The 12,015-nt window shown below is 42.9% G+C and overlaps 1 protein-coding gene across 1 annotated transcript in view; it reads left to right on the plus strand.

Annotated features, from left to right (window-relative positions):
- LOC126263408 (zwei Ig domain protein zig-8-like) overlaps positions 1-12,015 on the plus strand; it is a 449,731-nt gene that overhangs the window by 400,714 nt on the left and 37,002 nt on the right. Inside the window, exon 5 of the mRNA XM_049960502.1 lies at positions 1,851-2,019. Within this exon, the coding sequence (XP_049816459.1) occupies positions 1,851-2,019 (169 nt within the window). The remainder of the gene's footprint in view (positions 1-1,850; positions 2,020-12,015) is intronic.

Consider the following 12,015-nt stretch of genomic DNA (forward strand, 5'->3'; position numbering starts at 1 on the left):
ACATAATGCCAATTAGTGTCCCAGTTGATTTTTGGCTCTACATCGTACAAGTCTGTGTGGCCTGTGGTATGATATCAGAGATAAAAGACGCAAGGCTACATGAGATCTCAACCAAGTCTCCACTAATGTATTCACGGTGACCGTTTGCCTGTAATATTTCCCCAGATTTCACCTATCTGTCGGGGCAGTCGAACATGCCAACCCTTTCACATGGTGTATTGTTTCTGGCATTATCTGTATACAGATGCCCCAGTAGTCACCATAGCCCTCTACGTGAAGGCATTTTACTCAAATTGATTACAGAATGCTCTCCATCTGCAATCAATACAGCATTTCACTTTTAGGCACATACTGGACACACCTCCTCCTTCATATTTTCCTCCCTCTGTCCAACTTACTCCCTCATTTCTACCTATCTCCTCCTCCCCCTTAATCTATCTGTACCTGCATGTGTTCTCCCCTTCCATTTGTCCTTTGCTTCCTGGCCCTCTCTCTGACTATGTCATCTTCCTCCTCCCTCTAACCATATTACACTTCTCTTCGTCTCGCAACAGTGATCCCCCCGATAACTGGGGATCATTCACTCCCTACTTCATACACGCGACACTCTTAAAATATTGTCTCAACCTTACAGAGGCGGCGACCTTGTTCCTACACGCCCCAGCGCTTCCGACAAGTGTCCTCATTTTGCGATCCAGAAAATTTTCATCTGCTCAGATTTTAGCCGAACTATTATGCAGAAGGCACTTTCATTGCACATTTCCCAGTAACTCGTCGGTTTCCAGTAATCTATTCAGACGTTTATCTCAAACAGTCTGCCATGGGATAGCCATTTGCTTGTACTCCATTGTGGTAGACCCCGACAACAACACGTTCTGGACTGTAATAGGTCTAAAACAACGTCTCCACGCTGGAGAAATTCTTTTGTCACTCACATAAGGGTAACTGACTCTGGAGTCCAAACTAACTGAGAGGATGGGCCCCTGGCCCCGGCGAGGAATAATACATCGACTGAGAATGTAGTATCTTATCAAAAGTATTTGAACATCCCCATGCAATGCGAAAGCTAGTACTAAATGTCGCGGGAAACAGAACTGGCAGTATAATACGTGGGGAGTATAGCGTTTATTTGTAGAGAAGCAGTAAGAGCAGAATGGGTCGGTTGAGCTCTGCGGCTTCGTTCGTGGATTACTCTTTGGATGTCACGTAAGTAACAAATCCATCAGAGACATTTCAACCCGTATGCGTCCCTCCACTAGTTACAATTTGAAACGAGACTCGTTCGACGAGGCAACATGTTTCCAGCCATCAATAGTCCGGTGTTGATGGGCCCAGGCGAGGCGTAAAGCTTTGAGTCGTCTAGTCGTCAAGGGTTCACGAGTGGGCCTTCGGCTCCGAAACCCCATATCGATAATGTTTCGTTGAATGGTTCGCACGCTGACACTTGTTGATGGCCGAGCATAGAAATCTGCTGTAATTTGTGGAGGGGTTGCACTTCTGTTACACTGAACGATTGTCTTCAGTCGTCGTTGGTTCCATTCTTGCAGGATCTTTTCCGAGCCACACCTTTGCCAGAGATTTGTTGTTTTGCCGGATTCCTGATATTCGCGGTACACTCCTGAAATGGTCGTGCGCCAACTGTAACACAACGTCAACCTTACTTAAATCTTGGTAACCTGCCATTGTAGCAGCAGTAACCCATATAACAACTGGGCCAACACGTGTCTTACGCAGGCGTTGCCGACCGCAGCGCCGTATTGTGACTGTTTCCATATCTCTGTATTTGAATACGCATTCCTCTGCTAGTTTCTTTGGCGCTTCAGTGTACGTGTGTGCGTGACTGTCGGCAGGTGATCAGCTACGACAGCGAGCGCGGCGGCGTCAGCGTGGTGACGGACAAGGGCGAGCAGACGACGTCGCGGCTGCTGCTGCAGAAGGCGCGGCCCTCCGACTCGGGCCACTACACGTGCCGGCCCAGCAACGCGGACGTCGCCACCGTCACCGTGCACGTGCTCGACGGTGAGTGCGGCCTGTCTGCACGTGCCTACCTGCCGCCCACTTGCTCTGCTCCTGAGGCCCCACAAACGACACTCGTCGCGCTGTTCGTCAGTGACGCTGCCTCCATACAAATAATTATGCTCGGCCTCTAAATTCTCTTTGAAATTCTGAAAGTAGCAGGGGCAATATAAAGAGACAGCCTCTACAGGAGTCGGGGGACATGAAAGAAAAGTAGTGGTTGATAACGACAGGGTTTTAGCGTATGCCCTATCTTATTCAGTCGGTGCATTGAACCAGCAGTAAACGACAGATGTGCGGCTGGTCCCGGCGGAAGTTCGAGTCCTCCCTTGGGCATGGGTGTGTGTGTTTGTACTTACAATAATTTAGATTAAGTAGTGTGTAAGCTTAGGGACAGATGACCTTAGCAGTTAAGTCCCATAAGATTTCACACACATCTGAATAAACGACAGACAGAAAAGGACTGCAGTTGAACGAAATCGACAGTGCCTTCGAAGTAGGATATAAGATGAACGTCAACAAAAGCACAACAAGGATAATGGAATGTCAGCGAATTAAAATAAGTGACGCTAAGGAAATAAGACTTGGAATGAAGACACTTAAATGAGTCGACCATTTTTGCTATTTGGGCACCGGCCGGAGTGGCCGTGCGGTTCTAGGCGCTACAGTCTGGAACCGAGCGAGCGCTACGGTCGCAGGTTCGAATCCTGCCTCGCGCATGGATGTGTGTGATGTCCTTAGGTTAGTTAGGTTTAATTAGTTCTAAGTTCTAGGCGACTGATGACCTCAGAAGTTAAGTCGCATAGTGCTCAGAGCCAAGCCCGCCTGTTTGGGCAGCAAAATAAGTGATGATGGCTGAAGTGGAGACGATATGAAATACAGTCTGGAACCGCGAGATCGCTACGGTCGCAGATTCTAATCCTGCCTCGCTTATGGATGTGTGTGTTGTCCTTGGGTTAGTTAGGTTTAAGTAGTTCTAAGTTCTAGGGGACTGATGACCTCAGATGTTAAGTCCCATAGTGCTCAGAGCCATTTGAACGTTATAAAATGTAGATTGGCAGTGACAAGAAAAGTATTTCGGAAGAAGATAAATTTGTGAACATCGAATATCGATTTAAGTAGTAGCAAAGTATTTGTTTGGAGTGTAACCATGTATGGAAGTAAAACATGGACGATAAACAGTTAAGCAAAATGAGAATAGAAGCTTTCGAAATATGGTGCTACAGAAGAATGATGTAGATTAGATGGGTAAATCACTTAATTAATGAGGAGGTACCTAATAAAATTGGCTCAAATTGACCAAAAGATGGCATCGGTGGACAGGACACATTCTGAGACACCGAGCGGTCACCAATTTAGTACAGGAGGCAAGTGAGTGGGCGGTAAAAATCCTGTAGGAAAGCCAAGAGATGAATACAGCTTGCTGATTCTGAAGGATGCAGTCTCCAGGGTGGAGTAAAAGGGAGATCTGCCTCAAACCAGTCTTCGGAGAAGTATATATTTCACATATGCACATAGCAACATGAAACACATAAGATCAGTACAGGTCCTCTTCTTTATCCGCTTTGGTCACTGCGTCTTCAGCATAGGCTACAGTAAGTTATTTAAAAGAGTTCCTATCTAGGCGTACACCTTTCTGAAATTCTGTTTTCCATGTACGCATTATTTCATGTATGCAAATGTTAAAATACGGTATATTTAGGGAGACTCAGCCGGCATGTCGTATTACTTTGTTAGTTGGTATCTGATTAGTCATTTATCCGTTGAGATCTCGATCGATATCACATTTAGTAATCGCCAGGAAGGTATTTACTTACTGAAAGAAATAAGTGTGAAACTTGACCTGGAAATCCCAACAAGCAAAAGCAAGACAATGGCCTTCTTGGGGAAAGAGTACAACTAAAATAGTGATACATCATAGAATCTTAGAGCAACTAAACCACTTCACTAACTTAGGATGTGAGCTGGCATGTGGCTACAGCAAAGATATACAACTTAAGCATAATAAAATCAGCAAGTTTCGTAGAAAAATTAAAGGAAACCTTAAAAACAAACGTGGAAAAATACTCTGAGTAAGTTCTACAAAACAGTACTGTAAAACACTCAGGAAAGATTTGCTACATACACGCGTTATTTTGGTTGTAGCTTTATAACACTGGAAGAATGTACAATAACAAAACTCCAGATCGTGATACAATCTATCTAGAACAGACAAAAACTGCGCAGAATATTGCAAAAATAAGAGTACACTATTTTACGAGTAAGTGCTGGAACAATAATTATACGCCTGAAAAGTGGGATAAAGTCCAAATATGTTCAATTTACAGGGAAGGAGGTACACAGAATGGCAGAGGAAGTAGGCTTTGAAATACATGTTGTAAATTGTATGGCAGAACTTTAACAAACAGACCACCTCCAATCGCTGAAACTGCGTTATCGATATGGTTCTGTCAAAGGAAGACTAGACAGATTTTCACTTTGACACAACTAATACAAAAACACGTTGGATTCAATTTACCAACATTTATTCAAAAAATGTTCCAATGTGTGTGAAATCTTATGGGAATTAACTGCTAAGGTCATCAGTCCCTAAGCTTACACACTACTTAACCTAAATTGCCCTAAGGAGATACACACACACCCATGCCCGAGGGAGGACTCGAACCTTCGCCGGGACCAGCCGCACAGTCCATGACTGCCGCGCCCCAGACCGCTCGGCTAATCCCGTGCGGCAACATTCCTTCCCTTCCCTTCACTCACTACCAAGCAGCTTTCGATAAAGCAGAAAGAAACAAAATGTGGAAAATTTAAAAAATAGAATGATCCCATCTGATCTTATTAGAACTATACAGAGTTTATATATGAATAACAAAATACTAATAAAGGGAGCTTAAATCATACCTGATATTACTGAGAGGAACCAAGGAATTAGACAAAGGTGTCTCATTTCATCCCATTATTTTTAATACACATATCGAACACGTAACTTAAGCTGGGGTAGAGATAGTATAACATTTTAAAATTAATAATGTAGATGTTAAGACACGACTTTTGACGGACGACCGAATAATCGTCAGTTAGAATGAAAAGATCTACAAGAAGATGCACTCTGAATATCTCCATTACGAACTCAAAATCAGTGACAGTTTTTGGACCCTATCACATACAACTTAAGAGTTAAATTAACAAGCAGATCATAGAGAAAATTAATATATTTCAATACTGAGTGTGCAGTATTGCGTAGGGAGCAAAAACATGAAATAAGTTATATCTAATTAACTGTTTTTGGGGTTCAGTACACAAAACATTCGGGAAACATTCCACAGAGATTACACAAGTTCTGTAAGAGCATGGCTGCACCTGATCTACTCAATCAGTGTGAAAACTGGATCCTTAAGAATAGAAATGAGAGGAGAAAGGAAGTATTTCCCTAGGTGCGTGGCTTGATAAACCTCTGTGGATAAATTGGGAAATGATGGCATTCGTGCTAAACCGAAAATGCAAAACGTAACTGACACAAAAGTATATTAGATAAGACGGAAAGAACAGGACTGTACTGTGATGCAAGTATCGTTAAAGCTATAAAATCATATAAAGTAGGAGATAAAAAGTCTTTAGGAAGACCAATGAAAAGATGCCTGGCAATTTTTTAAAGAGATAGGGCAGACCCAAAGTCCCAGTCTTGGTGATGATATAAGCTGTTTACTTAAAGGAAAACCATTTTTATGCATCTCCGTTGTCGTCGGCACCACAGTCAAGAACTTATTAAACGAAGGCGACGTTTTCATGTTTTATGTAGACCTCTTCTTCGTGTTGTTGTGACGTTTAAATCTCCATAGATTCTACTCTTTTCCGAAATAAAATCGCTTATAGTCCGAATCCATTCGAAAACAATTACTTACAGACGTTACAACGGCAGTCCATGAATAAATTGTGCGGCGAAACACTTAGCTGTTGATGGCACTACAGTAGAAGGAATTTTGAATCACCTTTTCAGTGTTGACATTGTAGTGTACTTTTCATCATAAGGAGAATCTACTACGTGGTAACATCTGTCCAGTGATCATTCAAAAACCGCCACATTTGGCAAGAGAGGCCAAAGAATAATCTTTAACAGAAATTCTGATGTCAGAATCAGGGAAAACCAGGTAGAAGTAGGTGTCTCACATTGAACTGTAAGCTTTTGTGGTGCTTGGAGTAAGGAAGAATATCGGTGCATTCAAAGAAACATTAAAACAATGAGTTTCACTGTAGTCAGTAATTAAGTGCAAGGACTCTAAGCACTTCAGAAATGATTTTAAATGTTATACAAACATAAGACGTAAGAAAATGTAAGTGCTTTAGAACACGGCTGAATAAGTGACTCTCTAGGTACGCTTTACTAGGAGAAGGTCCTGTCAAATGGAAAGTACACTGCAGAAAAGAAAAATTAAATTGGCTCTGATAGAAGCAGCGAGGAAAATGTTAGCGGATAAGGAAAAAATAGAACACGTGAAAAAGGCAGCTACACCAAGGAGAATATTTTTGAACCTAAATTTTTTATTGGTCTAAAATATTCGTCAGATAGTTTTTTTTATTAAATTTCATTCTTGTAAAGCGTGTCATAAATGATAAAATAACTTAAAACCGCCTTTAGTGCAGAGGGGTCTGGAGCATCCGAGAGCTCGAATACAATTGATGTAATAATATAATACCTACCGAAGGAAGAGAGGTGCTGTTAGTTTCGGATAGTATCACAGAGAGCAGTAGTATCAACTAAGTTACTATTCTCAACAAGGTATATTTTCGTAACATGATTTGTTTATGGTAAACAGTCTGAAAGCACGTGCTTCGTCTCCTTGTCATTCCTACTGTTTTTTATACAAAGTAAAACGTGATTGCTTGAAAACGGCAGACAGACGCATTTATACGAATAAAGTATTTCCAGTTGTGCATACCGGGAGCGGTAGCGCAGTGGTAAGCGCACCGGACTCGCATTGTTAGGACAACCATTCAAACATGCGTCCGACCAACCTGATTTAGATTTTCTGTGATTTTCCTAAATCACTTAAGGAGAATGCCAGGATGGTTCCTTCAGAAGGGCACAGCCCAGTTCCTTTCCGTCCCTCTCTAATTAGAGCTTGTGCTCCGTCGCTAATGACCTTTTTGTCGACTGGACATTAGATACTGATCTCCTCCTCCTTCTGCTCCTCCTCAGAGTCGTACAAAAACCCAATCGATAGTCAGTTAATCGTTATAATTTCGTTAAAATGATCGTGTTTCGACATCGACGAAAAGAAAGGCCAGGTGTACGATGCTGACAGTACCGATTATTGAACACAATATTTAGTAACGCAAGCCGAAGCTCTAAATGCTTGTTTCATCTAAACGACATATTTCAAATTGGTGGGAGCTGCAGCTCATGTAATATACATGAAAATACATTATACCTTTTTGTAACTAGTGAGTCGGCTTTCTTTCTGCTGTAATACGGACGATATTTGCGACATACTTTAGTTTCTATGTTTGGTGCACCTTTTAATACGTCTTTTTTGTTGAAAAATTTACTTTCATTTAACAGTGCCCCCATTTTCGTAAAAGCATTTTTTCAAATATCCCTACTTACTATGTTAGACAATATTATCAGTTTAAAAGCAATGTCCGAATTCCAAAATTTTGATCTAGGTTGAAATATGAAGCGTTCAGATCTCACACCAGCCGCCTCGTAGTCGGGTGCAAGGTTTTTACTTAAAAAATGCGTAAAATGATCTTAAAAGTGTAAAATAAAGATGTAAAGTCAGTTTTAGAATTTGTTTGTTATTTTATTGAATAAGCATGAATATCGATTCTAAAATCGAGTGAACGCTGGTCTACCCCCTAAATGACGTTTACTCATAGTACTAGTATCTAAACAGACTGTTTGTAAGTTAACACTAAGGCCACAATTTCTAAGACGAACTGCGTTCTCTACATGCTGCACTGCCACTTGCTGCCACACAACTCAGTCATGATGTTTGCCACCGTCGTTAACGGCAGCCATTTCCTCTATATTTTGTAAAAAGCAGCTTTCCTTAGGTCCTTAGCATTAAGTGATGTAACTTGTGCCTTGTCAGCCATATAAACGTTATCAGAGCCAGTTTTTATTTTGGCCGCCCTCTAGGTGTAGTTTGTGCATGTTTCATTCTGTCTTTCTCTTTTGTGAATACCGGCAGGAATTACCGTGCCAGATACGGGAACATTTATCAAACTGCCGCCATTTGTCTTGTACTTACGCACTTTGGGAGCACACCGGTGGCGCAAATTCGCCACTGAATCAAATCCCAGCGGGGAACCGGCAGCGGGCGCAGCTGCGCCTTCTCCACAGCCAGCGGACCACACCCCGTACCTTCACAAACACACACACACGCACGCACTCAACACTCACACTCACAGTGACCTAACAGGCGTACACTTAGGTACGAAAGAACGGATTAATATGTATATCGCAGTGGAAAAACATTTTCGCATCTTGTTTTTTACTTACCTGCAAAATTTGTTATCCAATTCTGCTACAATGCGACTGGAGGTGTCCTAAGCTGTCAGTACGCCTTGATCATCGTGGTTTTGTGTTCTCTGCTCTCATGCTGAATACAGACACCAGCTATGGCAAATTACTGAATCTGTTTTAGTCTTATCATTAACTACCACAGTTACCACCTGGGAAAGCTGGTAGTTAACGTAATGTCACGATGAGAAATCCTCGGCTTCTAGATCTAAAAATTATAAACATTAATTAACATGTCAACGTGCGTGAAAGGAAGACAATTTACGTCAAGAAAAAACGTCGAGAAATTTGTTCAGGGATGGATGGCGATTTCTCGATGTCTAATGGCCTCAAATAGTTTGTCGATCGACCACGTTGTCACTAACAAGATCGTTTGTGGTCATGACCTTGCTACCCTTCTGTGAAATAAGTTCTCAACTTGTTCGCCCCGAAAAACTGAACAGGCACGTTTTCAACATTATCGGAAAAAGTTATAGGACTGGAGGAATCTTGTGCATATCATGTAAATTAAAACAAGGATGAAATTACCGCGAGTACAAACTGTTGAAAATGTTTAACTTTTATCACACAGGACGTTTTCGCGTGCCAAAAACACCCAACGGCAGTTTAGAGCCCTGACTGTAATTTTTCCATTCTTGCGGATAAAATGAAACAGTCTCATTTCCTCTACCGTAACCGGTACTGAATATTATGAAGCCACTATTGTCTACAGCGGTAAAGTAATAATAGTCCCGATACTGTTTCTAATCCCTCAAAGAAGTGGAACAACTATTGTGTGAGGTGTTGCATAATATCCATTGGACCTCTGTTCAGAACAAGGGGTTGATTAGGTTGTCTAGACAACTGAGGAGTCTACATTATATTAGGTACACGTGTACGTTATTCTATTTCCTACCACATTTTCCATAACGAGTGTAAGAGTTAACCTATAGATTAATGTAGTTTGAAGAAATCCTTAACAGCAGGTGTACTATGCCAACTGCTCCTCACTGGCTTCTGTAACTGTCATAAAAAGCATAATTTTTTGTATAAGTTAATTAACTTATGTGAATATTCAGGTGCAAAATGGATGAAATAACTTACGATTTACACTTTTTTAAAACTGCGTTTCGTTTCGAGATTTTTTAAACTAAAAGTTAAAACCGTCGTTCAGCTGCTAATTTAAGAATTTGACAAAACTTTAAACTGTAAGCGTGCTCCGATCTGGTAGTAAGGCGCTTTTTCATGCAATACGAAGTAACTTGCCGAACACGTCACCAGCATGACAAAGGCTTCGTGACTGAACAACTGTTGGTGCTCCGGTCTTGAAGGCGGTCTACATATACCGAAATCAATTTTTGGTGTGAAATATTGTCGGCCGTACCTCGAATAAATATAAAACCGATATAAAAACGTTCCCCGCATCGATGTGAACTTCACTGCGACGTGTCACCACTACTCGTTGCCTTAAATTACACATGGCTCAATCGTCAGACAGTTCATAAACGCAGTTGAATCGAAATTAGGGAAGAAGTAAAGGTTGCAGGAAGTAGAGAAAGGTCCGACAATTCATTTTATGTACCAGCAGCTTGGGAATAATTTGGTCGAGATCACTGAACTGCCATTCAACGGTTCATTTCTATGTAGCCATTGCATCACAATGAATTCTACTGCAAGCGTTAATAGTCACACGACTTCAGTATTACGAGAACCTTTTGATTAAGGAAACCAGTCATCATCTCATTAAGAGTAATCCGATCATTTTCGTGGATACAAAATAGAGATCTCTTTTACTGTCGTCGCTCCCACAATCTTTCGTTTCTGATCGTTTCACTGTTAGTGAGCCTTCACTTAAAAATCCTTTGCAGATAGCGATCTTTCAGTTTGTCAGATTGTGGCACAGTTTCTGATTTTATGAGGCACGTTTCGCATGGTCTTTATTGTAAACAAATCTGGTTCTAAAATCAGTTGGTACAATACATGTCGGAACAGCTGGAAGGACCGAGCGAAGTGGCACAGTGGTTAGCACACTGGACTCGTATTCGGGAGGACGACTGTTCAATCCCACGTCCGGCCATCATGGTTTAGGTTCTCCGTGATTTCCCTAAATCGCTTCAGGCAAATACTGGAATGGTTCCTTTGAAAGGGCTCTGGCTACTTTCCGCTGTGCCGCGGCGAGGACGTCCTGTTTACGTCCCGTCCCCGCTGTCGCGAATGTCCGTAGTTGTTTACTACTTTGTCGCCCCTAGTTTAGAGTCCATCGCTACCGACATAATATGGCACATACATACAGACTAACAACCATCAAGATTAGCTTTCAACCCGAACATGCACGGCCTCAAGCCTTTGAAGTGGAGCGTTTTCTACGTGACAACGTTAAAATTGACCCCCAGAACATAATTGGTATGCGTCTCTCTGTCACGAGCAGTGTCGTCTACGTCAAGTTAGTGAGTGGCGAGGTGTGCAACAGAATCGTGCCCGCACATGTGGAAGATCTTAAATTCAAACATTCTGAGGGCCATATTGGGGCAGACTCCATCGATCAAGTGGGGCTTGGCCTCCGTATAATACGAGTCTTCGAACTCCCGTTCGAAGTACCACTGGACGCAGTCACGGCGGCTTTCCAGCCTTACGGCGGAGTTAACAGCCACACGGCCGAAAAATGGACCACATTTACAACGTATCCGGTTCTTAACGGGGTACGACAGATCAAAACTGAACTGACAAAACATGAACCATCCTATCTTGTCATCCGCGGATGTAGGGCAATCATTATGTATGACGGACAGCCAAGCACTTGCCCCGGTTGTGGCCAAGAAGGGCACGTCATGTGGTATTGTCTCCGACGACAGGTGAATCTATGACTCCTTCTACGGTGACGACCCTTCTTATGCCAGGGTTGCACGGGCGGCCACCCTTTCCAATGCCGACAACATCCGTTCGATAGCCGCCCCAAATAGCGAGGCCACAATGAATTCTGCAGTACCGGATACAGCCACTACGGCGGCGGCCCCTCCTGAGGACAATCACCGACCGACCTTGCAATAAAGCGCGAATGACGGGATGAACATTGTCCCACGGGTCCTGCAGACAGCGGCTTCTCTTGCAGACACCGGAGCAGCTGAAATCACAATCCCGCAGTATCCCACATTCAGATACTGAAACACACGACCGTAAACAGCGTTCCCCGCGGAAACACAAGAGACGGCGGCGTGCTCCATCGTAGTGCTTGCAGCGAATGTCTGACATGGACTATGGACAATCCGACGACGGTACCGGCGGTACAGAGGCCGCAGTAACATCGCATCCAACAGATCTCCATGGTGATGGCTTCAGTCAATCCGACGCAACAGAACAGCAGGATCACATGCAGACTGCCGCTGCTGATTACCAGCCAGTAGCGCCGCAGGTATCTGCGCCGAGTGCCGCAGCAGCCACCAACAGCCGATGGTATTTCATGGCGACTGGGCGGACGGCCGTTAGGAAAACTCCTAGCC

The sequence above is a fragment of the Schistocerca nitens genome, chromosome 6 (assembly GCF_023898315.1).
Source record: "Schistocerca nitens isolate TAMUIC-IGC-003100 chromosome 6, iqSchNite1.1, whole genome shotgun sequence".
Taxonomy (NCBI): Eukaryota; Metazoa; Arthropoda; class Insecta; order Orthoptera; family Acrididae; genus Schistocerca; species Schistocerca nitens.